Source organism: Strongylocentrotus purpuratus, unplaced genomic scaffold (genome assembly GCF_000002235.5).
Source record: "Strongylocentrotus purpuratus isolate Spur 01 unplaced genomic scaffold, Spur_5.0 spur5_scaffold_4, whole genome shotgun sequence".
NCBI lineage: Eukaryota > Metazoa > Echinodermata > Echinoidea > Camarodonta > Strongylocentrotidae > Strongylocentrotus > Strongylocentrotus purpuratus.
In genome coordinates, this window is record NW_022145610.1 from 4,729,521 (window position 1) to 4,757,402 (window position 27,882).

Here is a 27,882-nt window from a genome sequence, read left to right on the forward strand (position 1 = left end):
CTAAATCTGTGGTATGTCTTTATTAATTTATGTACTTGTAGTTGTAGCAGACACCCCAATTCCCCTCTCTCACTCTTTCTATCTCTCTCTCCCTCTCTCTCTCTCTCTCTCTTTCTCTCTCTCTCTCTCTCTCCTTCATTCTCAATCTCCTTCCCTTCTCTATCAACCATCTTTCCTTTCCTTCTACACCTCTTTTTCTTCAACTTTCTTTTTCCCGCTTTTTCCCCCCTCTCTTCCTCTCTCTCTCTCTCTCTCTCTCTCGCTCTCTCTCTCTACCTCTATCTCTCTTCATCTCTTCCCTATCTCTCGCTCTCTTTCTCTATCTCTCCTTCATTCTCAATCTCTTCCCCTTCTCTATCAATTATCTTTCGCACGTTTCTTTCTACTCCTCTTTTTCTTCAACTTGCTTTCTCCCCCTCTCTTCCTCTCTCTCTCTCTCTCTCTCTCTCTCGCTCTCTCTCTCTCTCTATCTCTCTACATCTCTTCCCTATCTCTCGCTCTCTTTCTCTATCTCTCCTTCATTCTCAATCTCTTCCCCTTCTCTATCAATTATCTTTCGCACGTTTCTTTCTACTCCTCTTTTTCTTCAACTTGCTTTCTCCCCCTCTCTTCCTCTCCCTTTCTCTCTCTCTCTATCGCACACCCACCCGCACATTCGAACGCAAAGACACACAGCCATTACCACTTTCTACCTCCTTATTTTTTTATACGCATTTTCACTCTCCCTCCTACCTTTCTGTCTGTTTTCTGTCTCTTTCGCTTTCACCTTTATACGGCACGGACACATAATATATACACCCGAAAATGATGGAAAGTATATTAGATAGGAGTGTGACACAAAAGAAAGTTTAAGCTAAAAGACTGATCGGTCCGTGCAGTACAATCTTCTATTTTCCAACTACAAAGTAATTACACACATATTGATAAAGAAATAACACACAAGTAAAGTAATTATTCATTTCTTCTCTAACATAGATGCTGCATGTAATATAAGCACATTCTCGCAACGGAAGACTGAAAAGACATTTGATAAGTAACATAATTGTATCACTTATAAATGCGAGTGAGCTTTGGGGGAAATTGCTCTTAGTCGCTTGAAATTAGGTGCACGTTTAATGATGAGAGGAAAAGGGGTCACTTATTAGAAAAGAAGAGGAGTAATTTTGTCGAAGTACAAAGGGTAATTATCAGAGGTAAAAAGGGGGGACTTAATGCACCAGAAACTAGGCTCTGACCAGATATGAAAAGGGGCAGTTATGAAAATGAAAAAGGGGCACTTATGATAAAGGAAAATGTGCATTAGTTGAAAGATAAGGGGCAATGATCAAAATTTAATGGGAGGGGGCTTTTATGAGAAGGGGAAGTGGCTCTTTATTAAAAGAAAAAGAGGCACATCTTAGAATAAACTGGGCACTTATCAAAAATGAAAAGAGGTAATTATGAGAAGGGAAGGGGCACTTATAAGAAGAAAAAAGAACATGAATTTTGATTAGAATGGAAAGGGGGCGCGTGTCATATAAAAGGGGCAGTTATTAGAGGTGAAAATGTACACTCATTAGGAGGGGAAGGGGCACTTGTCAAAGTAAAACGAGTATCTCTCATATTTGAATAGGGGCAATTATCGGAGGTGAAAGGGCACCTGAAAAGTACCTGAAAAGGGAATTTATGGGAAGGGGCTCTTTTTAAAATGGGGTCTCTTATCATTAGGAAAAGGGGCAATTCTGAAAATATAAGGTCCGCTTATCCAAATTAAAAAGGGGGTAGTTATTAAAAGGGGGAGGGGCACTTGGCAGAGTAAAAGGGGCATCTCTCAGATTTGAATAGGGCAATTATCAGAGGTGAAGGGGGCACATATCAAAAGTGAAAAGGGACACTTCTCGTTCCTGAAAAGGGCGCTTTCTAAACATTAAAAAGGGATTATTTGTTATGAGAATGGAAAATAGACACTTATTGAAAAGGAAAATGGGAACTTGTACAGGAAAAGAGGCATGTGTCAAAATAAAGAGGGGCACTCATCTGAGGTTAAAAGGGGAAGGGGCACTTATACAAATTAATAGGGCCACTTGTTAAAGTAAAAGGAGTACTTTTCCTATGTTAAAAAGGGGCACCTTTGGGGTATTTGAAAAGTGGGGCCCCCGGGAGGACTGCTTCTGGTCTGCATCCCCCTAGGCTAACGACAGATCTCTGCCGCTGGTCTCAAGGCACTTCACACCAGCGTCTTCAGCATGAGAACAGTCAGCAAAGTCGCTATGATCGCATGCAAACAGACTGGGCTCTCTCCCGGTGCAAGAGACATCGTCAAGCAAAATGGCCCCGTCTCCCTCACCAAACTTGGCCTCTCTGTAAGCCAACTCGGCCCTCTCGTATCCCAGCATCTTACAAGCCACGTTTGCATCCTCTATCCCCCAGTAGTCATCGCAGACCGTCCCCCAGCTTCGGCCTCGGAATACTTCTACCCTGCCCTCGCTTGGCCGGTTGCCGTTCACAAGGCGGATGATGGCTGAATTGTCAATGGATGGGTTGGCTGCAGAAAAATATGGAAAAGAAATAAGAGCCGATAAACTAGTTGACTTCTGAGTCCTCTCATTAGCTATAGGCTTAATACATGAGGTATCTGTCTGGAAAGGCTATCTAAAGGGAAAAGGTGACATGTTCTACATCCTTCAACATATTTTCCTCAAACGGCATGAATTATAATTAATGGCTCTGAACATCAAATCACTAATCAAGAAAAACATTTGCAAGAAATATTTAAACATTCCATGGAGAATTTTCCTAGAACAAGGTGTAGCCCTAGACAATTGATGTGCATTTGAATATTTACGCAAGAGTAAAAGATGATTATGCCTCTGCAACAAAAGGTGGTGCAGGGGGCATTATGTTTTTATGTTGCCCGTCCATCAGTCCGTCATGCGTTTTGTTACTCGATAATTCAAGAAACGTTGATCGAAAGGATTTTAACCAAACTTGGAACAAGTATGTATTAGCATGCAAAGAATGAAGTGAATAGATTCTGGGTATAAAAGGTCAAAGGTAAAGGTAATCAAGTGTTAAAAACTACCAGAAAATAGTTCGTTATCGTGATAACTCGAGTACCGTCATTGAATGGATTTTAACCGAACTTGGATCCGGTATGCATGAGTATGCAAGGATAGACTGATTAGATTCCAGGTGTATGAGGTGAAAGGTATTAAGGGTCAAAATAGCTTGTTACCACGATTACCTAAAAAGTACTAAACCAATTCAAGCCAAACTTTGATGAATTGTGAATGAGTATGCAAGGATGAACAGATTTTGGGTGAGAGAAGTCAAAAGTCACAGGATCATAAAAGTGTTTAAAAATGCCAGAAATATATTTATATTGTGATAACTTGGCAAAACCTGAACCAAAGTTGACCAAATTGGCCCAAGTACAGTTAGATATGAGCATGAATATATTAATTTAAAAAATAGTGGGGTTTGGGAGGTCAGATGCTGAGGGGCACAGGATCCATAAACATATATACTGGCTTAGGCATATGAGAGATGCAGTCACATTCATCTCTAGCAAATAGAACACCAGGATGTCTACATACCTTCTGATCCTGTTCTGCAGGTCACACCCACATCTTTGGAGTGGTCGCAGTTGTGGACACCCAATCCAAGATGGCTGCACTCATCAAGACTAGACTCGTTGCCTTGGCAACGTACATTATCCATCAAGATAGGTCCTGAGCCTTTGATGAGCCACCACAAGTCGGTGGTCGAGTACTCCAAGTCGGCTCCCTCGTACCCTAGCATCCTGCACACAACCTCAGCATTCGTCCTCTCCCACAGGTCCTCACAAACAGTTCCCCATTGGCCTTGGTAAAGGACTTCAAGCCTGCCCTCTTGTGGTACATTGCCATCAACCAGACGCACATCCTCTATAGAGGCTGCATGCATGGAGAGGAAAGTTGGCAAGGCACTCTTTCTGGTTTACATGTGCACTTTAAAATATTTCTTGATTGTTTGTTCCTGGTCACATTTAAAAGAAACTGATCAATACGCTAATAGTGAACTGTCACAGCTAGTGTTCTTAGTGGTAACTTCAAGGAAAATAAATGGTCTATTTTCAGACCATAATTATGCTATATCTAGTACTTCCATATTACGTTTGCTGGCAATAATATCGCTGTATCTCATGTATGTTGGAACCTAAAGTTAAATCAGGACCCTGTCTTATATAGGAGCTGGGATTGATCTAAATCATTTATAACATTTATATCAATGACAACGTTGTACAGATGACTAAGGCAATTGACAGGGGGACTTACAATTAATTCTCTCACAAGTCTTTATTAGATATGGCAAAAAGTCAAAAGATTAAATAAATCACTTTATTAGATATGGCAAAAATTCAAAAGATTATATAAATCACCTGTTGAGTTTGAACACATAGCATGTAGCTTCGCCACAAACCCCTGCTCTTCCGTCTCAGAGTCTGACATGAAGAGAAACCATGCCTGGTTGGAGTTCAAATGGAGGGGTGCAGGAACCTCCCCTCCTGTCCATCGATGGACCATGTTCTTGGGTGTTACGTCCTGCGACCCCACAACCAAGTAGTCATATATGGGCTCGGTGCTGAAGGCCATGAAAGTGATATGGATGGCGCAACGGTCCGAGGTTGTCACTTGCCACAGAATGGTTGCATTGCTTGGGTAGTTGCTTGGAAAGCTAGAGGATCCAATAAAGTAGTCCTGTCCCTCCCTAAGAGCGATAGGTCCACCTGAAACAGCGATTACAAAGCAGTTTGAACAGGATCACGGAATGCGACTTTGTCTCTAATAAGCCTCTACCTACATGTACGTTCATCAACCAAGCATCCTGTTACCTAGCTCTGAAACCCAAACTATTTTTTCGTTTAATCTTGTGATGATTCCTTAATTTTTTTTAGCTCAGTTTGGTTGACATTGGATCATTTTTGTATTCGCAGAAACGGGATATTTTTCTGTGATTTCAACATTTTTAAAGATCCTGTGATCATTCGCATTTCATCTCTTAATTACACCTACATTCTAATCAGTTCAGATACCTTAACACAGTTCTTGAAATAATAAGAATGAGATGAAAGTCAGTTCCTAGAAAAGAAAATAGAGTTCAAAAGGTGATTTTGACACTGATGTCTCCATGGCACATTGCACAATCAATCATCATCATACCTGTAGAATCCACATTCCCACCAATGGTCCATGGTGCTTCACTAGTCATATCTGTTGATAAATACAGGAAAGATATATTGAATAAAAAAGGAAATATATGAGTTGGGTAAACTAGTGTTTGAGGAATACTTGTATTACCATCAGCAGAGCCACCTATACACAGAGTTTGGCCAACTTGGTTTCACTGGGTCACAACATGGCGTATATTGTAATGTTTTGTGCTTGCCCAACAAATTAAAGCAGTAATCGCCATATTGTGTCCAACTCGAACCGGGTTGGCCAAGCTCTGGTATAGATGGTTCTGACCATCAGTAAGATCATGGAATAGTCATTCTTATATTACTTTAATAGACAATAAATTATGACACCTTGTCCATATAAGGTGGATATGCTGCAGGGTAATTTGTAGAGGAGATGCTGACCTTTGACCCGTGAGATGCAAACGTGATTGCTCCATCTGTGTGTGTAACGATCCATAGAGTACTCTCTTGACGTTTTGAAATATTTATAAGATAAAGATGTAATAAGACGATTATTTTATAATGATGTGAACAAGTAGCCCTCTGTGCATTTAAACAATGACTTGATAAAGTGTCACAATGTACTTTTCTCTGCTAAATTGGTTGGGAAAAGAGGAAGAAGAAGGATTTTTTGAAATATTGAATAAATCTGTAGAAGTTTTCAAAATTATGATTGAGGCAAACTAAAATATTAAATATCAAATATCGAGTAGAAGTTTTGTTGATCCAACGAACCATATTTAACGTTAACGATTAAATTTGTAATTCTGTTTAGAACTTTTAAATACCCTGTTATGCCCTATCAGACAAGACAAATAGTTTATAAATAAGGGATAAAAATGCATATGTATATATATATATATATATATATATATATATATGTATATATTTCGAATAAATTTATAGGGTATATGGATTTTGAATAAATTTGCATAAACTATCACAATCGATGTTTTAGGCAAAATTTCAAAATTCTGTGTAGAAGTTGTGAGTAATTACCAGAAGGAAGATTCTTTCGAATAAACTCACATCAACTCTTACCATTATAATCTTGTGTAGTCTGTCTTGTAGTCTGGCTTGCAGTTGTTGTTTCTGTACAAAATAGATAAATTGATGATATTCTGAAATGAGGTACAGGAGCACGCATATGTCAAGGGGATACAAAAATAAATTTTACAATTGAAGTATTTATGACCACGAGCTTCCACTGTCACATTATAGGTTCCCGTATGTGTTGATCACGCCCTTTATTAATAAACTCAGTTAAAATCATGGGTTGAATTAATACAATTTTTATAACAGCCTGTAACTTTTATGTCAGTTGATCTTTTTCCGACCTTCACTTTTGACCAGACATCCAAAAATCTAACTCATTTCATGTCACTGTCGTGATGCATGCTACCATTTAGTTTACAGTTTATACCTTAAGTGATTGACATATCATGATGTTAAGGCTAAAACCCTGAAATTTCATAACAGTTGACCTCTTAACAAATTAATAATAATAATAATAATCATTCAAATAACAATATTGATAATAAGAACAATGGTAATAATACGATGAAAGAATTGAAGCTCAATTTTGCTTACCTGCACTGCAAGAAGCTCTTAATTCTGCCTCAAATCCTTGATACACTACAGAACTATCAGTTCTGAATCGGATTCGCATTAACGTTGACGGAGCATAAGTTCTGATGAACGGCGCCAGATGACTTGTAAATCTGTTAATTAGCATAACCGACTGATCAGCTCCTGATTCACTGCTTACGGTCAGCTGGTCATATGAGTTCTCAGTGAAAAAGCTGAGGACACTCAGAACCAGAGAGCAATCCTCCGGCATGGTGATGACCCATAGAACATTGGCGTTGGAATTGTAGTTGGCAGGGTAGTTGGGAGAAGAGATGTACAGACTGTCTTCGTCTTGAAGAGCGAAATTACCTCCTTAAAATATAATTCAACATGTTTGTACGTTATTGAAGGGATTATAATCAAGCATTCTTCATAATAAGTGGGTACATTTGCTACTTAGATAGACAGATAACGCACCTGAGTAAATGAAGTATGAGACGTACCCATGAACCAGAGCAACTTATAAGAAATGTTTGAAAGAAACTAAGCAAACATCAAGAAAGTTAATCATTTTTGAAAATTGAGATCACTGTATTAGATACAAAAATTTCAAGATTTTAATAGCATAAAATTGTACTTTGTCCAAATTTGGTGTTCATAAATACAAATGCTGTCCCTACTAAATTAAACTCCTTTTCTTCGACACTCAAAGTTTGAGTTGAGACTAAAAAATCGCTACCTTTCTAGTGAAACAGAAGCAAGTAACCTAATTGTGAAGGGTATTCACATGGGATATATTTCATACCTAATCTAACAATAAAACAATAAACCTTTTCCAAATAAAAAAAAGTCAATACTTGAAAGTTGATGTTTAGCAATTGCTTGAAGAAAGGCTTGCTAGGATATGACGCGGTAAACAGCTACGAAAAAACTGTCACTTTATATTTAAATGAATAGCATCTAGGCCTACAAACAACAAAGGTCCTATACGTGTATTCAATTAATTTGATTATGCAAAGTCAATCAAGATGATAACATGTTAATAGCTCTTACCCCGTGAGTGTACCTGTACCATCTGCTCGGAAAAGGCTGTATTTGAGGCTGTGATAGATGGGATAGTAGTCTCACCAGCTTCTGCATATGAAAGGATATGAGAGAGACCCAAAACGATCTGCTACTACTACTACTACTGCTACTACTACAACTACTACTATTACTACTACTACTACTACTTCTTCTACTACTACTTCTTATACTATTACTACTCCTTCTACTTCGTTTGTTACTTCTACTACTACTACTACAACTTCTACTACTACTGATACAACTATTACTGCAACTGATACTACTACTCCTTTTACTACTTATACTCATATTACTACTCCCACTACTTCTACTAGTAATACTACTTTTACTTCTACTAACTACTATTAATACTACAACTACTATTTTAATAATAATAATAATAATAATAATAATGATAATTTATTTATAAATGATATCATGCAAAGTCAATCAAAATGATAACATGTTAATAGCTCTTACCATTTGAGTGTACCTGTGTTAGCTGCTCGGAGGAGGCTGTGTTTGAGGCTGTGATAGATGAGATAGTAGTCTCAACAGATTCTGCATATGAAGGGAAATGAAAGAGGCTATAGAAGTTTCAAAGACCCTAATGATTTACTACTACTACTACTTCTACTACTACTATTATAACTACTACAACTACTACTATTAATACTACTACTACAACTACTGGCCCTACGTCCATTAGTACTACGATTACTTCTACAATAACAACAATAATAACAATAATAATCATCATGTTAAAAAATTACAACAACAAATTAAGAATATCAATATTTATAATAATAACAATGATTATACCAGAGCTCAATTTGCTTACCTGCACTGCAAGAAGCTCTTAATTTTGCATAAAATCCTGAAAGTTCTAGAGTTCTATCAGTTCTGAATCGGATTCGCATTAACGTTGACGGAGCATAAGTTCTGTTGAACGGCGCCAGATGACTTGTAAATCTGTCAATTAGCATAACCGACTGATCAGCTCCTGATTCGCTGCTTACGGTCAGCTGGTCATATGAGTTCTCAGTGAAAAAGCTGAGGACACTCAGAACCAGAGAGCAATCCTCCGGCATGGTGATGACCCATAGAACTCTGGCGTTGGAATTGTAGTTGGCAGGGTAGTTGGGAGAAGAGATGTACAGACTGTCTCCGTCTTGAAGAGCGAAATTACCTCCTTAAAATATAATTCAACATGTTTATACGTTATTGAAGGGATTAAAATCGAGCATTCTTCATGATAAGAGGGTACATTTGCTACTTAGATAAACAGATAACGCACCTGAGTAAATGAAGTATGAGACGTACCCATGAACCAGAGCAACTTATTAGAAATGTTTGAAAGAAACTAGGCAAACATCAAGAAAGTTAATCATTTTTGAAAATTGAGATCACTGTATTAGATACAAAAATTTCAAGATTTTAATAGCATAAAAATGTACTTTGTCCAATTTTGGTGTTCATAAATACAAATGTTGTCCCTACTAAATTAAACTCCTTTTCTTCGACACTCAAAGTTTGAGTTGAGACTAAAAAATCGCTACCTTTCTAGTGAAACAGAAGCAATTAACCTAATTGTGAAGGGTATTCACATGGGATATGTTTCATACCTAATCTAACAATAAAACAATAAACCTTTTCCAAATAAAAAAAAGTCAATACTTGAAAGTTGATATTTAGCAATTGCTTGAAGAAAGGCTTGCCAGGATATGAGGCGGTAAACAGCTACGAAAAAAACTGTCACTTTATATTTAAATGAATAGCATCTAGGCCTACAAACAACAAAGGTCCTATACGTGTATTCAATTAATTTGATTATGCAAAGTCAATCAAGATGATAACATGTTAATAGCTCTTACCCCGTGAGTGTACCTGTACCATCTGCTCGGAAGAGGCTGTGTTTGAGGCTGTGATAGATGGGATAGCAGTCTCACCAGCTTCTGCATATGAAAGGATATAAGAGAGACCCAAAATGATCTGCTACTACTACTACTACTACTACTGCTACTACTACAACTACTACTATTACTACTACTACTACTTCTTCTACTACTACTTCTTATACTATTACTACTCCTTCTACTTCGTTTGTAACTTCTACTACTACTACTACAACTTCTACTACTACTGATACAACTATTACTGCAACTATTTCTTCTACTTATTTACTACTATTATTACTACTACTACTACTACTTCTTCTTCTACTACTACTTATACTAATATTACTACTCCTTCTACTTCGTTTACTACTACTAATACTACTACTACTACAACAACTACTACTACTACTGATACAACTATTACTGCAACTATTTCTTCTACTATTTTAATACTATTATTACTACTACTGCTACAATTACTATAACTTCTAATACTGATACTACTACTGATACAACTATTACTGCAACTGTTACTACTACTCCTTTTACTACTTATACTCATATTACTACTCCTACTACTTCTACTAGTAATACTACTTTTACTTCTACTAACTACTATTAATACTACAACTACTATCATAATAATAATAATAATAATAATAATAATAATAATAATAATAATAATTTATTAATAAAGGATATCATGCAAAGTCAATCAAAATGATAACATGTTAATAGCTCTTACCATTTGAGTGTACCTGTGTTAGCTGCTCGGAGGAGGCTGTGTTTGAGGCTGTTATAGATGAGATAGTAGTCTCAACAGATTCTGCATATGAAGGGATATAAAAGAGGCTATAGAAGTTTCAAAGACGCTAATTATTTACTACTACTACTACTACTACTACTATTACTACTACAACTACTAATATTACTACTACTACTACTACTACTACAACAACTGGCCCTACGTCCATTAGTACTACGATTAGTACTACAATAACAACAATAATAACAATAATAATCATCATGTTAACAATTACAACAACAAAATAAGAATATCAATATTGATAATAATAACAATGATAATATCAAAGCTCAATTTGGTTACCTGCCCTGCAAGAAGCTCTTAATTTTGCATAAAATCCTGAAAGTTCTAGAGTTCTATCAGTTCTGAATCGGATTCGCATTAACGTTGACGGAGCATAAGTTCTGTTGAACGGCGCCAGATGACTTGTAAATCTGTCAATTAGCATAACCGACTGATCAACTCCTGATTCACTGCTTACGGTCAGCGCGTCATATAAGTACTCAGTGAAAAAGCTGAGGACACTCAGAACCAGAGAGCAATCCTCCGGCATGTTGATGACCCATAGAACTCTGGCGTTGGAATCGTAGTTCGCAGGGTAGTTGGGGGAAGAGATGTACAGACTGTCTCCGTCTTGAAGAGCGAAATTACCTCCTTAAAATATAATTCAACATGTTTGTACGTTATTGAAGGGATTAAAATCGAGCATTCTTCATGATAAGAGGGTACGTTTGCTACTTAGAGCTATTCTTGACAACCTGTTCAGAATAGCTACACTTTTTTCCTATTTTTCTCATTGAACACTATGGGTGTTAATATTCATATATACATACCACAAGATTGAAATTAATAAAATTTTACACTCCACTGAGGAGTTTACCTAAATTTTTAGCTTTGGCCTGTGCTTGTAATCCGCTCAAATAAATTTGATTATGATCATAGGCGCCGGAAGTGGGTGGGGGGCAGGGGGGGGGCAGTTGCCCCCCCCCCCCTACCAAAAAATGGGGGGGGGGCAAAACGCATTTTTGCCCTCCCCCCCCCACCCCCCCCCCCCCCCCAAAAAAAAAGGGGAAAAAAAAACGCCCCCCCCCCCCTCAAAAAAAAACAAAAAGCAGTAAAGGAGTAAAGATGGTTTGTATTTTTAACCCAAAAAGAAAATAATAATAAAAACCTGAATTAAATGACATATAAAATTCCATTCAAAGAAAAGTTAACAGGAATTAAATTTCCTAAACATTGCGCATGCCACCTACATTTATCAATGGAGGTTTTTATAATTGCGATACGCGCATATTATGGACATATTGTGAGAGAATGGAAAAGCGTGTCTGTATTTTTTTGTAAAAGGGGTGAGAAGACATGAGCCCCTGAACGCTGGCGTACTGATGGGGGGGGGGTGGGTTATTTCTTATTCGATACCAGTGATTTACAAATGTTGCTGAAATGACATGATTTTCCGGTATTTTTCTCAATTTTTTGGTAAGTCATACCTTTTTATGCGTTTGTTGGAAGATTAGAATTTTCCAAATTTACAGTCGGGCGAAAAATATGCTTATTTAGAAGCCTTTATGTCAGGGTCTGCAGAACGGCCGGGCTCGGGGGCTCGAACCCCCTCACTTTTGAAAAAGTTTGTTACAGAGAAAAAGAAAGAAAGAGAGTGAAAAAAACCGGAGCTTCCGAAGCTCTGCCCCCTGGATGCTCATGTGACCGTAATTAAATGCCTAAAACCCCAGAGGTAACGGGGGCTCCTCCCCGGACCCCACCAAGGGCCCTAGGACGGGGTCCTAGATGCTCATCTGACCATAAATAAATACCTAAAACCCCTGAACTTCCGGAGCTTTGCCCCCTGGACCCCACTAAGGGCCCTAAGGCGGCCCCTGGATGCTCATCTGACAGTAAATAAATACCTAAAACCCCTGAGCTTCCGGGGGCTTTGCCCCCTGGACCCCACTAAGGGCCCTAAGGCAGCCCCTGGATGCTCATCTGACAGTAAATAAATACCTAAAACCCCTGAGCTTCCGGGGGCTTTGCCCCCTGGACCCCACCAAGGGCCCTAGGGCGAGGCCGTGGATGCTCAACTTACCGTAATTAAATACCTAAAACACCTGAGCTTCCGGGGGCTCTGCTCCCTGGACTCTCCGCCAATTAGTGGCCTGCCAGTGTCACAAATAAGGTGTCTAAATATGCTTATATGACCGTAATTGAATGCCTTAAAAACCCTGAGCTTCTGGGGGCTCAGTGCCTTGACCTCCTTCCGGGGCTCAGGCCCTGGACCACACGCCAATTTACGCTCTACCTGATCTTTAATCCTCAACTTTGAGAAACGTTCGGCGGGGCATGCATGTAACGTGTAAGCGTGGTGATGATGCAGATTTTTCTTCAAGAAAGGCTTGCTAGGATATGACGCGGTAAACAGCTACGAAAAAAACTGTCACTTTATATTTAAATGAATAGCATCTAGGCATACAAACAACAAAGGTCCTATACGTGTATTCAATTAATTTGATTATGCAAAGTCAATCAAGATGATAACATGTTAATAGCTCTTACCATTTGAGTGTACCTGTACCATCTGCTCGGAGGAGGCTGTGTTTGAGGCTGTGATAGATGGGATAGTAGTCTCAACAGATTCTGCATATGATAGGATATGAGAGAGACCCAAAATGATCTGCTGCTACTACTACTACTACTACAACTACATATATTACTACTACTACTACTACCACTACTGGCCCTACGTCCATTAGTACTACGATTACTTCCACAATAACAACAATAATAACAATAATAATCATCATGCTAACAATTACAACAACAAAATAAGAATATCAATATTGATAATAATAACAATGATAATATCAAAGCTCAATTTGCTTACCTGCACTGCAAGAAGCTCTTAATTTTGCATAAAATCCTGAAAGTTCTAGAGTTCTATCAGTTCTGAATCGGATTCGCATTAACGTTGACGGAGCATAAGTTTTGTTGAATTGCGCCAGATGACTTGTAAATCTGTCATTTAGCATAACCGACTGATCAGCTCCTGATTCACTGCTTACGGTCAGCTGGTCATATGAGTTCTCAGTGAAAAAGCTGAGGACACTCAGAACCAGAGAGCAGTCCTCCGGCATGGTGATGACCCATAGAACATTAGCGTTGGAATCGTAGTTGGCAGGGTAGTTGGGAGAAGAAATGTACAGACTGTCTCCGTCTTGAAGAGCGAAATTACCTCCTTGCAATATAATTCAACATGTTTATACGTTATTGAAGGGATTATAATCAAGCATTCTTCATGATAAGAGGGTACATTTGCTACTTAGATAGACAGATAACGCACCTGAGTAAATGAAGTATGAGACGTACCCATGAACAACTTATAAGTACCAGAGCAACTTATAAGAAATGTTTGAAAGAAACTAAGCAAACATCAAGAAAGTTAATCATTCTTGAAAATTGAGATCACTGTATTAGATACAAACATTTCAAGATTTTAATAGCATAAAATTGTACTTTGTCCAATTTTGGTGTTCATAAATACAAATGCTGTCCCTACTAAATTAAACTCCTATCCTTCGACACTCAAAGTTTGAGTTGAGACTAAAAAATCGCTACTTTCTAGTGAAACAGAAGCAAGTAACCTCATTGTGAAGGGTATTCACATGGGATATATTTCATACCTAATCTAACAATAAAACAATAAACCTTTCCAAATAAAAAGTCAATACTTGAAAGTTGATATTTAGCAATTGCTTGAAGAAAGGCTTGCTAGGATATGAGGCGGTAAACAGCTACGAAAAAACTGTCACTTTATATTTAAATGAATAGCATCTAGGCCTACAAACAACAAAGGTCCTATACGTGTATTCAATTAATTTGATTATGCAAAGTCAATCAAAATGATAACATGTTCATAACTCTCACCATTTGAGTGTACCTGTGTCATCTGCTCGGAGGAGGCTGTGTTTGAGGCTGTGATAGATGGGATAGTAGTCTCAACAGATTCTGCATATGAAGGGATATGAAAGAGACTATAGAAGTTTCAAAGACCCTAATGATTTACTACTACTACTACTACTACTATTACTACTACTACTACTACTATTACTACTACTACTACTACTACTACAACTACTGGCCCTACGTCCATTAGTACTACGATTACTTCTACCATAATAACAATGATAATATCAAAGCTCAATTTGCTTACCTGCACTGCAAGAAGCTCTTAATTTTGCATAAAATCCTGAAAGTTCTAGAGTTCTATCAGTTCTGAATTGGATTCGCATTAACGTTGACGGAGCATAAGTTCTGTTATACGGCCCCAGACGACTTGAAAATCTGCTCATTACCACAACCGACTGATCAGCTTCTGATTCACTGCTTACGGTCAGCTGGTCCAAATAGTCCTCAGTGTTAAAGCTGAGGAGACTCAGAACCAGAGAGCAATCCTCCGGCATGTTGATGACCCATAGAACATCGGTGTTGGAATCGTAGTTGGCAGGGTAGTTGGGGGAAGAGATGTACAGACTGTCTCCATCTTGAAGAGTGAAATTACCTCCTTGAAATATAATTCAACATGTTTGTACGTTATTGAAGGGATTATAATCAAGCATTCTTCATAATAAGAGGGTACATTTGCTACTTAGAGCTATTCTTGACAACCTGTACAGAATAGCCACACTTTTTTCCTATTTTTCTCATTGAACACTATGGCCCGAAATCACAAAGCAAGGTTTGAGCTCAGACCAAGGTTTGAGCTCAAACCTCCTTTTGTTTCGCCAAACCTCCTTTTGGTTTATAACAAAAGGAGGTTTGGCGAAACAAAAGGAGGTTTGACCTCAAACCTTGGTCTGAGCTCAAACCTTGCTTTGTGAATTCGGGCCCTTGGGTGTTAATATTCATATATACATACCACAAGATTAAAATTAATGCAATTTTACACTCCACTGAGGAGTTTACCTAAAGGTTCAGCTTTGGCCTGTGCTTGTAATCCGCTCAAAGAAATTTGATTATGATCATAGGCGCCGGAAGTGGGGGGGGGGGGGGGCAGGGGAAGGCAGTTGCCCCCCCCCCCTTCTAAAAAAAAAAAAAAAAAAAAAAAAAACACCCCCCCCCCCCCCCCCCCACCCTCAAAAAAAAAAAAAAAAAAAAAAAAGCAGTAAAGGAGTAAAGATGGTTTGTATTTTTAACCCCAAAAGAACATAATAATAAAAACCTGAATTAAATGACATATAAATTCCATTCAAAGTAAAGTTAACAGGAATTAAATTTCATAAACATTGCGCATGCCACCTATATTTATCAATGAAGGTTTTTATAAAAGCGATACGCGCATATCATGGACATATTGTGAGAGAATGGAAAAGCGTGTCTGTATTTTTTTGTTATAAGAGTGAGAAGACATGAGCCCCTGAACGCTTGCGTACTAATGGGGGGGTTATTTCTTATTCGATACCAGTGATTTACAAATTTTGCTGAAATGACATGATTTTCCGGTATTTTTCTCAATTTGTTGGTAAGTCATACCTTTTTATGCGTTTGTTGGAAAATTAGAATTTCCCAAATTTACAGTCGGGCGAAAAATATGCTTGTTTAGAAGCCTGTATGTCAGGGTCTGCAGAACGGCCGGGCTCGGGGGCTCGAACCCCCTCACTTCTGAAAAAGTTTGTTACAGAGAAAAAGAAAGAAAGAGAGGAAGAAAAAAACCCGAGCTTCCGGGGGCTCTGCCCCCTGGATACTCATGTGACCGTAATTAAATGCCAAAACCCCAGAGGTAACGGGGGCTCCGCCCCGGATCCCACCAAGGGCCCTAAGACGGGGCCCTGGATGCTCATCTGACCGTAATTATATACCTAAAACCCCTGAGCTTCCGGGGGCTTTGCCCCCTGGACCCCACCAAGGGCCCTAAGGCGGCCCTGGATGCTCATCTGACCGTAATTAAATACCTAAAACACCTGAGCTTCCGGGGGCTCTGCTCCCTGGACTCTCCGCCAAATAGTGGCCTGCCAGTGTCACAAATAAGGTGTCTAAATATACTTATATGACCGTAATTGAATGCCTAAAACCCTGAGCTTCTGGGGGCTCAGCCCCTTGACCTCCTTCCAGGGCTCAGGTCCTGGACCACACGCCAATTTACGCTTTACCTGATCTTTAATACTACACTTTGAGAAACGTTCGGCGGGGCATGCATGTAACGTGTAAGAGTGGTGGTGATGCAGATTTTTCTTCTGCCCCCCCCCCCTTCCAAAGGTTTTTGCTCATTACGTCACTGCCCCTGGAAGGTGAGCCCCCCTGGAATGTTTGCCCCCCCCCCCCCCCCCCCAATCCCAAACTGCTTCCGGCGCGCCTGATTATGATGCTATATAAATGATATCATGCAAATTCAATCAAGATGTTAATGTTCATAACTCTTACCATTTGAGTGTACCTGTACCATCTGCTCGGAAGAGGCTGTGTTTGAGGCTGTGATATATGAGATAGTAGTCTCAACAGCTTCTGCATATGAAGGGATATAAAAGAGGCTATGAACGTTTCAAAGACCAAAATGATCTATTACTACTTTTGCTACTACTTCTACTACTACTACTACTATTACTGCTTGTATTATTACTACTACTACTACTTCTACTATTACTACTTAGATTTCTACTACTATAACTACTAATATTTCGTCTACTACTTTACTACTATTATTACTACTACTGCTACAATTACTATTACTTCTAATACTGATACTACTACTGATACAACTATTACTGCAACTGTTACTACTACTCCTTTTACTACTTATACTCATATTACTACTCCTACTACTTCTACTAGTAATACTACTTTTACCTCTACTACCTACTATTAATACTACAACTACTATCATAATAATAATAATAATAATAATAATAATAATAATAATAATAATAATAATAATAATAATAATAATAATAATGATAATTTATTTATAAATGATATCATGCAAAGTCAATCAAAATGATAACATGTTAATAGCTCTTACCATTTGAGTGTACCTGTGTTAGCTGCTCGGAGGAGGCTGTGTTTGAGGCTGTGATAGATGAGAAAGTAGTCTCAACAGCTTCTGCATATGAAGGGATATGAAAGAGGCTATAGAAGTTTCAAACACCCTAATGATTTACTACTAATACTACTACTACTACTACTACTACTACTACTACTACTACTATAACTACTACAACTACTAATATAACTACTACTACTACTACTACAACTACTGGCCCTACGTCCATTAGTACTACGATTACTTCTACAATAACAACAATAATAACAATAATAATCATCATGTTAACAATTACAACAACAAAATAAGAATATCAATATTGATAATAATAACAATGATAATATCAAAGCTCAATTCGCTTACCTACACTGCAAGAAACTCTTAATTCTGCCTCAAATCCTGAAAGTTCTAGAGTTCTACCACTTCTGAATCGGATTCGCATTAACGTTGACGGAGCATAAGTTCTGTTGAATTGCGCCAGATGACTTGTAAATCTGTCAATTAGCATAACGGACTGATCAGCTCCTGATTCACTGCTTACGGTCAGCTGGTCATATGAGTTCTCAGTGAAAAAGCTGAGGACACTCAGAACCAGAGAGCAATCCTCCGGCATGGTGATGACCCATAGAACATTGGCGTTGGAATCGTAGTTGGCAGGGTAGTTGGGAGAAGAGATGTACAGACTGTCTCCGTCTTGAAGAGCGAAATTACCTCCTTGCAATATAATTCAACATGTTTGTACGTTATTGAAGGGATTATAATCAAGCATTCTTCATGATAAGAGGGTACATTAGCTACTTAGATAGACAGATAACGCACCTGAGTAAATGAAGTATGAGACGTACCCATAAACCAGAGCATCTTATAAGAAATGTTTGAAAGAAACTAGGCAAATATCAAGAAAGTTAATCATTTTTGAAAATTGAGATCACTGTATTAGATACAAAAATTTCAAGAATTTAATAGCATAAAAATGTACTTTGTCCAATTTTGGTGTTCATAAATACAAATGCTGTCCCTACTAAATTAAACTCCTTTTCTTCGACACTCAAAGTTTGAGTTGAGACTAAAAAATCGCTACTTTCTAGTGAAACAGAAGCAAGTAACCTCATTGTGAAGGGTATTCACATGGGATATATTTCATACCTAATCTAACAATAAAACAATAAACCTTTTCCAAATAAAAAGTCAATACTTGAAAGTTGATATTTAGCAATTGCTTGAAGAAAGGCTTGCTAGGATATGAGGCGGTAAACAGCTACGAAAAAAAACTGTCACTTTATATTTAAATGAATAGCATCTAGGCCTACAAACAACAAAGGTCCTATACGTGTATTCAATTAATTTGATTATGCAAAGTCAATCAAGGTGATAACATGTTAATAGCTCTTACCCCGTGAGTGTACCTGTACAATCTGCTCGGAAGAGGCTGTGTTTGAGGCTGTGATAGATGGGATAGTAGTCTCACCAGCTTCTGCATATGAAAGGATATGAGAGAGACCCAAAATGATCTGCTACTACTACTACTACTACTGCTACTACTACAACTACTACTATTACTACTACTACTACTACTTCTTCTACTACTACTTCTTATACTATTACTACTCCTTCTACTTCGTTTGTTACTTCTACTACTACTACTACTACTACTACAACTTCTACTACTACTGATACAACTATTACTGCAACTATTTCTTCTACTAATTTACTACTATTATTACTACTTCTGCTACAATTACTATTACTTCTAATACTGATACTACTACTGATACAACTATTACTGCAACTGTTACTACTACTCCTTTTACTACTTATACTCATATTACTACTCCTACTACTTCTACTAGTAATACTACTTTTACTTCTACTAACTACTATTAATACTACAACTACTATTTTAATAATAATAATAATAATAAAAATAATAATAATGATAATTTATTTTAAAATGATATCATGCAAAGTCAATCAAAATGATAACATGTTAATAGCTCTTACCATTTGAGTGTACCTGTGTTAGCTGCTCGGAGGAGGCTGTGTTTGAGGCTGTGATAGATGAGATAGTAGTCTCAACAGATTCTGCATATGAAGGGAAATGAAAGAGGCTATAGAAGTTTCAAAGACCCCAATGATTTACTACTACTACTTCTACTACTACTATTATAACTACTACAACTACTACTATTACTACTACTACTACTACTACTACAACTACTGGCCCTACGTCCATTAGTACTACGATTACTTCTACAATAACAACAATAATAACAATAATAATCATCACGCTAACAATTACAACAACAAAATAAGAATATCAATATTAATAATAATAACAATGATAATATCAAAGCTCAATTTGCTTACCTGCACTGCAAGAAGCTCTTAATTTTGCATAAAATCCTGAAAGTTCTAGACTTCTATCAGTTCTGAATCGGATTCGCATTAACGTTGACGGAGCATAAGTTCTGTTGAACGGTGCCAGATGACTTGTAAATCTGTCAATTAGCATAACCGACTGATCAGCTCCTGATTCACTGCTTATGGTCAGCGCGTCATATGAGTTCTCAGTGAAAAAGCTGAGGACACTCAGAACCAGAGAGCAATCCTCCGGCATGGTGATGACCCATAGAACATTGGTGTTGGAATCGTAGTTGGCAGGGTAGTTGGGAGAAGAGATGTACAGACTGTCTCCGTCTTGAAGAGCGAAATTACCTCCTTGCAATATAATTCAACATGTTTGTACGTTATTGAAGGGATTATAATCAAGCATTCTTCATGATAAGAGGGTACATTAGCTACTTAGATAGACAGATAACGCACCTGAGTAAATGAAGTATGAGACGTACCCATAAACCAGAGCATCTTATAAGAAATGTTTGAAAGAAACTAGGCAAACATCAAGAAAGTTAATCATTCTTGAAAATTGAGATCACTGTATTAGAAACAAACATTTCAAGATTTTAATAGCATAAAATTGTACTTTGTCCAATTTTGGTGTTCATAAATACAAATGCTGTCCCTACTAAATTAAACTCCTTTCCTTCGACACTCAAAGTTTGAGTTGAGACTAAAAAATCGCTACTTTCTAGTGAAACAGAAGCAAGTAACCTCATTGTGAAGGGTATTCGCATGGGATATATTTCATACCTAATCTAACAATAAAACAATAAACCTTTCCAAATAAAAAGTCAATACTTGAAAGTTGATATCTAGCAATTGCTTGAAGAAAGGCTTGCTAGGATATGAGGCGGTAAACAGCTACGAAAAAACTGTCACTTTATATTTAAATGAATAGCATCTAGGCCTACAAACAACAAAGGTCCTATACGTGTATTCAATTAATTTGATTATGCAAAGTCAATCAAAATGATAACATGTTCATAACTCTTACCATTTGAGTGTACCTGTGTCATCTGCTCGGAGGAGGCTGTGTTTGAGGCTGTGATAGATGGGACAGTAGTCTCAACAGATTCTGCATATGAAGGGATATGAAAGAGGCTATAGAAGTTTCGAAGACCCTAATGATTTACTACTACTACTACTACTACTACTACTACTACTATTACTACTACAACTACTACTATTACTACTACTACTACTACTACTACAACTACTGGCCCTACGTCCATTAGTACTACGATTACTTCTACAATAACAACTATAATAATAAAAATAATCATCATGTTAACAATTACAACAACAAAATAAGAATATCAATATTGATAATAATAACAATGATAATATCAAAGCTCAATTTGCTTACCTGCACTGCAAGAAGCTCTTAATTTTGCATAAAATCCTGAAAGTTCTAGAGTTCTATCAGTTCTGAATTGGATTCGCATTAACGTTGACGGAGCATAAGTTCTGTTATACGGCCCCAGACGACTTGAAAATCTGCTCATTACCACAACCGACTGATCAGCTTCTGATTCACTGCTTACGGTCAGCTGGTCCAAATAGTCCTCAGTGTTAAAGCTGAGGAGACTCAGAACCAGAGAGCAATCCTCCGGCATGTTGATGACCCATAGAACATCGGTGTTGGAATCGTAGTTGGCAGGGTAGTTGGGGGAAGAGATGTACAGACTGTCTTCATCTTGAAGAGTGAAATTACCTCCTTGAAATATAATTCAACATGTTTGTACGTTATTGAAGGGATTATAATCAAGCATTCTTCATAATAAGAGGGTACATTTGCTACTTAGAGCTATTCTTGACAACCTGTACAGAATAGCCACACTTTTTTCCTATTTTTCTCATTGAACACTATGGCCCGAATTCACAAAGCAAGGTTTGAGCTCAGACCAAGGTTTGAGCTCAAACCTTGGTCTGAGCTCAAACCTTGCTTTGTGAATTCGGGCCCTTGGGTGTTAATATTCATATATACATACCACAAGATTAAAATTAATGCAATTTTACACTCCACTGAGGAGTTTACCTAAAGGTTCAGCTTTGGCCTGTGCTTGTAATCCGCTCAAAGAAATTTGATTATGATCATAGGCGCCGGAAGTGGGGGGGGGGGGGCAGGGGAAGGCAGTTGCCCCCCCCCCCCCCCACCAAAAAAAAAAAAAAAAAAAAAAAAAAAACCCCCCCCCCCCCCCCACCCTCAAAAAAAAAGAAGAAAAAAAAGCAGTAAAGGAGTAAAGATGGTTTGTATTTTTAACCCCAAAAGAACATAATAATAAAAACCTGAATTAAATGACATATAAATTCCATTCAAAGTAAAGTTAACAGGAATTAAATTTCATAAACATTGCGCATGCCACCTATATTTATCAATGAAGGTTTTTATAAAAGCGATACGCGCATATCATGGACATATTGTGAGAGAATGGAAAAGCGTGTCTGTATTTTTTTGTTATAGGAGTGAGAAGACATGAGCCCCTGAACGCTTGCGTACTGATGGGGGGGGGGTATTTCTTATTCGATACCAGTGATTTACAAATTTTGCTGACATGACATGATTTTCCTGTGTTTTTCTCAATTTTTTGGTAAGTCATACCTTTTTATGCGTTTGTTGGAAAATTAGAAATTCCCAAATTTACAGTCGGGCGAAAAATATGCTTGTTTAGAAGCCTTTATGTCAGGGTCTGCAGAACGGCCGGGCTCGGGGGCTCGAACCCCCTCACTTTTGAAAAAGTTTGTTACAGAGAAAAAGAAAGAAAGAGAGGAAGAAAAAAAAACCGAGCTTCCGGGGGCTCTGCCCCCTGGATACTCATGTGACCGTAATTAAATGCCTAAACCCCAGAGGTAACGGGGGCTCCGCCCCGGATCCCACCAAGGGCCCTAAGACGGGGCCCTGGATGCTCATCTGACCGTAATTATATACCTAAAACCCCTGAGCTTCCGGGGGCTTTGCCCCCTGGACCCCACCCAGGGCCCTAAGGCGGCCCTGGATGCTCATCTGACCGTAATTAAATACCTAAAACACCTGAGCTTCCGGGGGCTCTGCTCCCTGGACTCTCCGCCAAATAGTGGCCTGCCAGTGTCACAAATAAGGTGTCTAAATATACTTATATGACCGTAATTGAATGCCTAAAACCCTGAGCTTCTGGGGGCTCAGCCCCTTGACCTCCTTCCAGCGCTCAGGCCCTGGACCACAGGCCAATTTACGCTCTACCTGATCTTTAATACTACACTTTGAGAAACGTTCGGCGGGGCATGCATGTAACGTGTAAGAGTGGTGGTGATGCAGATTTTTCTTCTGCCCCCCCCCTTCCAAAAGTTTTTGCTCATTACGTCACTGCCCCTGGAAGGTGAGCCCCCCTGGAATGTTTGCCCCCCCCCCCCAATCCCAAACTGCTTCCGCGCGCCTGATTATGATGCTATATAAATGATATCATGCAAATTCAATCAAGATGTTAATGTTCATAACTCTTACCATTTGAGTGTACCTGTACCATCTGCTCGGAAGAGGCTGTGTTTGAGGCTGTGATATATGAGATAGTAGTCTCAACAGCTTCTGCATATGAAGGGATATAAAAGAGGCTATGAACGTTTCAAAGACCAAAATGATCTATTACTACTTTTGCTACTACTTCTACTACTACTACTACTATTACTGCTTGTATTATTACTACTACTACTTCTACTATTACTACTTAGATTTCTACTACTATAACTACTAATATTTGGTCTACTACTTTACTACTATTATTACTACTACTGCTACAATTACTATTCCTTCTAATACTGATACTACTACTGATACAACTATTACTGCAACTGTTACTACTACTCCTTTTACTACGTATACTCATATTACTACTCCTACTACTTCTACTAGTAATACTACTTTTACCTCTACTACCTACTATTAATACTACAACTACTATCATAATAATAATAATAATAATAATAATAATAATAATAATAATAATAATAATAATGATAATTAATTTATAAATGATATCATGCAAACTCAATCAAAATGATAACATGTTAATAGCTCTTACCATTTGAGTGTACCTGTGTTAGCTGCGCGGAGGAGGCTGTGTTTGAGGCTGTGATAGATGAGAAAGTAGTCTCAACAGATTCTGCATATGAAGGGATATGAAAGAGGCTATAGAAGTTTCAAAGACCCTAATGATTTACTACTACTACTACTACTACTACTACTACTACTACTACTATAACTACTACAACTACTAATATAACTACTACTACTACTACTACTACAACTACTGGCCCTACGTCCATTAGTACTACGATTACTTCTACAATAACAACAATAATAACAATAATAATCATCATGTTAACAATTACAACAACAAAATAAGAATATCAATATTGATAATAATAACAATGATAATATCAAAGCTCAATTTGCTTACCTGCACTGCAAGAAGCTCTTAATTCTGCCTCAAATCCTGAAAGTTCTAGAGTTCTATCACTTCTGAATCGGATTCGCATTAACGTTGACGGAGCATAAGTTCTGTTGAATTGCGCCAGATGACTTGTAAATCTGTCAATTAGCATAACCGACTGATCAGCTCCTGATTCACTGCTTACGGTCAGCTGGTCATATGAGTTCTCAGTGAAAAAGCTGAGGACACTCAGAACCAGAGAGCAATCCTCCGGCATGGTGATGACCCATAGAACATTGGTGTTGGAATCGTAGTAGGCAGGGTAGTTGGGAGAAGAGATGTACAGACTGTCTCCGTCTTGAAGAGCGAAATTACCTCCTTGCAATATAATTCAACATGTTTGTACGTTATTGAAGGGATTATAATCAAGCATTCTTCATGATAAGAGGGTACATTTGCTACTTAGATAGACAGATAACGCACCTGAGAAAATGAAGTATGAGACGTACCCATAAACCAGAGCATCTTATAAGAAATGTTTGAAAGAAACTAAGCAAACATCAAGAAAGTTAATCATTTTTGAAAATTGAGATCACTGTATTAGATACAAACATTTCAAGATTTTAATAGCATAAAATTGTACTTTGTCCAATTTTGGTGTTCATAAATACAAATGCTGTCCCTACTAAATTAAACTCCTTTCCTTCGACACTCAAAGTTTGAGTTGAGACTAAAAAATCGCTACTTTCTAGTGAAACAGAAGCAAGTAACCTCATTGTGAAGGGTATTCGCATGGGATATATTTCATACCTAATCTAACAATAAAACAATAAACCTTTCCAAATAAAAAGTCAATACTTGAAAGTTGATATCTAGCAATTGCTTGAAGAAAGGCTTGCTAGGATATGAGGCGGTAAACAGCTACGAAAAAAACTGTCACTTTATATTTAAATGAATAGCATCTAGGCCTACAAACAACAAAGGTCCTATACGTGTATTCAATTAATTTGATTATGCAAAGTCAATCAAAATGATAACATGTTCATAACTCTTACCATTTAAGTGTACCTGTGTCATCTGCTCGGAGGAGGCTGTGTTTGAGGCTGTGATAGATGAGATAGTAGTCTCAACAGATTCTGCATATGAAGGGATATGAAAGAGGCTATAGAAGTTTCAAAGACCCTAATGATTTACTACTACTACTACTACTATTACTACTACTACTACTATTACTACTACAACTACTACTATTACTACTACTACTACTACAACTACTGGCCCTACGTCCATTAGTACTACGATTACTTCTACAATAACAACAATAATAATAATAATCATCATCATGTTAACAATTACAACAACAAAATAAGAATATCAATATTGATAATTATAATAATGATAATATCAAAGCTTAATTTGCTTACCTGCACTGCAAGAAGCTCTTAATTTTGCATAAAATCCTGAAAGTTCTAGAGTTCTATCAGTTCTGAATTGGATTCGCATTAACGTTGACGGAGCATAAGTTCTGTTATACGGCCCCAGACGACTTGAAAATCTGCTCATTACCACAACCGACTGATCAGCTTCTGATTCACTGCTTACGGTCAGCTGGTCCAAATAGTCCTCAGTGTTAAAGCTGAGGAGACTCAGAACCAGAGAGCAATCCTCCGGCATGTTGATGACCCATAGAACATCGGTGTTGGAATCGTAGTTGGCAGGGTAGTTGGGGGAAGAGATGTACAGACTGTCTCCATCTTGAAGAGTGAAATTACCTCCTTGCAATATAATTCAACATGTTTGTACGTTATTGAAGGGATTATAATCAAGCATTCTTCATGATAAGAGGGTACATTTGCTACTTGACAAGCTGTACAGAATAGCTACACTTTTTTTCCTATTTTTCTCATTGAACACTATGGGTGTTAATATTCATATATACATACCACAAGATTAAAATTAATGCAATTTTACACTCCACTGAGGAAAAAAAAAAAAAAGCAGTAAAGGAGTAAAGATGGTTTGTATTTTTAACCCCAAAAGAACATAATAATAAAAACCTGAATTAAATGACATATAAAATTCCATTCAAAGAAAAGTTAACAGGAATTAAATTTCCTAAACATTGCGCATGCCACCTATAAGGTTTTTATAAAAGCGATACGCACATATCATGGACATATTGTGAGAGAATGGAAAAGCGTGTCTGTTTTTGTTTTGTTATAGGAGTGAGAAGACATGAGCCCCTGAACGCTTGCGTACTAATGGGGGGGGGGTTATTTCTTATTCGATACCAGTGATTTACAAATTTTGCTGAAATGACATGATTTTCCGGTATTTTTCTCAATTTGTTGGTAAGTCATACCTTTTTATGCGTTTGTTCGAAAATTAGAATTCCCCAAAATTTACAGTCGGGCGAAAAATATGCTTTTTTAGAAGCCTTTATGTCAGGGTCTGCAGAACGACCGGGCTCGGGGGCTCGAACCCCCTCACTTTTAAACAAAGTTTGTTACAGAGAAAAAGAAAAAAAGAGAGGAAGAAAAAAAAACCCGAGCGTCCGGGGGCTCTGCCCCCTTGATACTCATGTGACCGTAATTAAATGCCTAAAACCCCAGAGGTAACGGGGGCTCCGCCCCGGATCCCACCAAGGGCCCTAAGACGGGGCCCTGGATGCTCATCTGACCGTAATTAAATACCTAAAACCCCTGAGCTTCCGGGGGCTTTGCCCCCTGGACCCCACCTATGGCCCTAAGGCGGCCCCTGGATGCTCATATGACCACAGTTTAATATTAAAACCTCTGAGCTTCCGGGGGCTCTGCCCCCTGGATGCTCATCTGACCGTAATTAAATACCTAAAACCCCGAGCTTCCGGGGGCTCTGCCCACTGGACCCCACCGAGGGGCCTTAAGGCGGGGCCCTGGATGCTCATCTGACCGTAATTAAATACCTAAAACACCTGAGCTTCCGGGGGCTCTGCTCCCTGGACTCTCCGCCAAATAGTGGCCTGCCAGTGTCACAAATAAGGTGTCTAAATATGCTTATATGACCGTAATTGAATGCCTAAAACCCTGAGCTTCTGGGGGCTCAGCCCCTTGACCTCCTTCCGGGGCTCAGGCCCTGGACCACACGCCAATTTACGCTCTACCTGATCTTTAATACAACACTTTGAGAAACGTTCGGCGGGGCATGCATGTAACGTGTAAGAGTGGAGGTGATGCAGATTTTTCTTCTGCCCCCCCCCCTTCCAAACGTTTTTGCTCATTACGTCACTGCGCCTGGAAGGTGAGCCCCGTGGAATGTTTGCCCCCCCCCCCCCCATCCCAAACTGCTTCCGGCGCGCCTGATTATGATGCTATATAAATGATATCATGCAAATTCAATCAAGATGATAACATATGTTTATAACTCTTACCATTTGAGTGTACCTGTACCATCTGCTCGGAGGAGGCTGTGTTTGAGGCTGTGATAGATGAGATAGTAGTCTCAAAAGCTTCTGCATATGAAGGGATATAAAA

At 38.3% G+C, this 27,882-nt stretch overlaps 1 protein-coding gene across 16 annotated transcripts; it reads right to left on the reverse strand.

Annotated features, from left to right (window-relative positions):
- Positions 1 to 1,557: 1,557 nt before the first annotated feature.
- On the reverse strand, positions 1,558 to 27,855 carry LOC752349 (CUB and sushi domain-containing protein 3). 16 transcript variants are annotated; one of them, XM_030998075.1, is made up of 29 exons: positions 27,780 to 27,853; positions 25,795 to 26,145; positions 25,426 to 25,506; positions 24,398 to 24,748; positions 24,020 to 24,100; positions 23,446 to 23,526; positions 21,331 to 21,681; positions 20,959 to 21,039; positions 19,932 to 20,282; positions 19,566 to 19,646; positions 18,958 to 19,038; positions 17,928 to 18,278; positions 17,544 to 17,624; positions 16,949 to 17,029; positions 14,742 to 15,092; positions 14,456 to 14,536; positions 13,416 to 13,766; positions 13,088 to 13,168; positions 10,841 to 11,191; positions 10,478 to 10,558; positions 9,709 to 9,789; positions 8,676 to 9,026; positions 8,315 to 8,395; positions 6,791 to 7,141; positions 6,242 to 6,292; positions 5,181 to 5,231; positions 4,400 to 4,747; positions 3,576 to 3,914; positions 1,558 to 2,524 (listed from the first exon to the last, which is right to left on the reverse strand). In XM_030998075.1, the coding sequence occupies exons 1-29, from the start codon at positions 27,799 to 27,801 to the stop codon at positions 2,166 to 2,168; spliced, it is 5,733 nt and encodes a 1,910-aa protein (XP_030853935.1). In that variant the 5' UTR covers positions 27,802 to 27,853; the 3' UTR covers positions 1,558 to 2,165. The 16 variants fall into 16 exon arrangements, with proteins under 16 accessions (XP_030853935.1, XP_030853936.1, XP_030853938.1 ...); XM_030998076.1 differs by lacking the exon at positions 18,958 to 19,038; XM_030998078.1 differs by lacking the exon at positions 10,841 to 11,191.
- Positions 27,856 to 27,882: the final 27 nt, after the last annotated feature.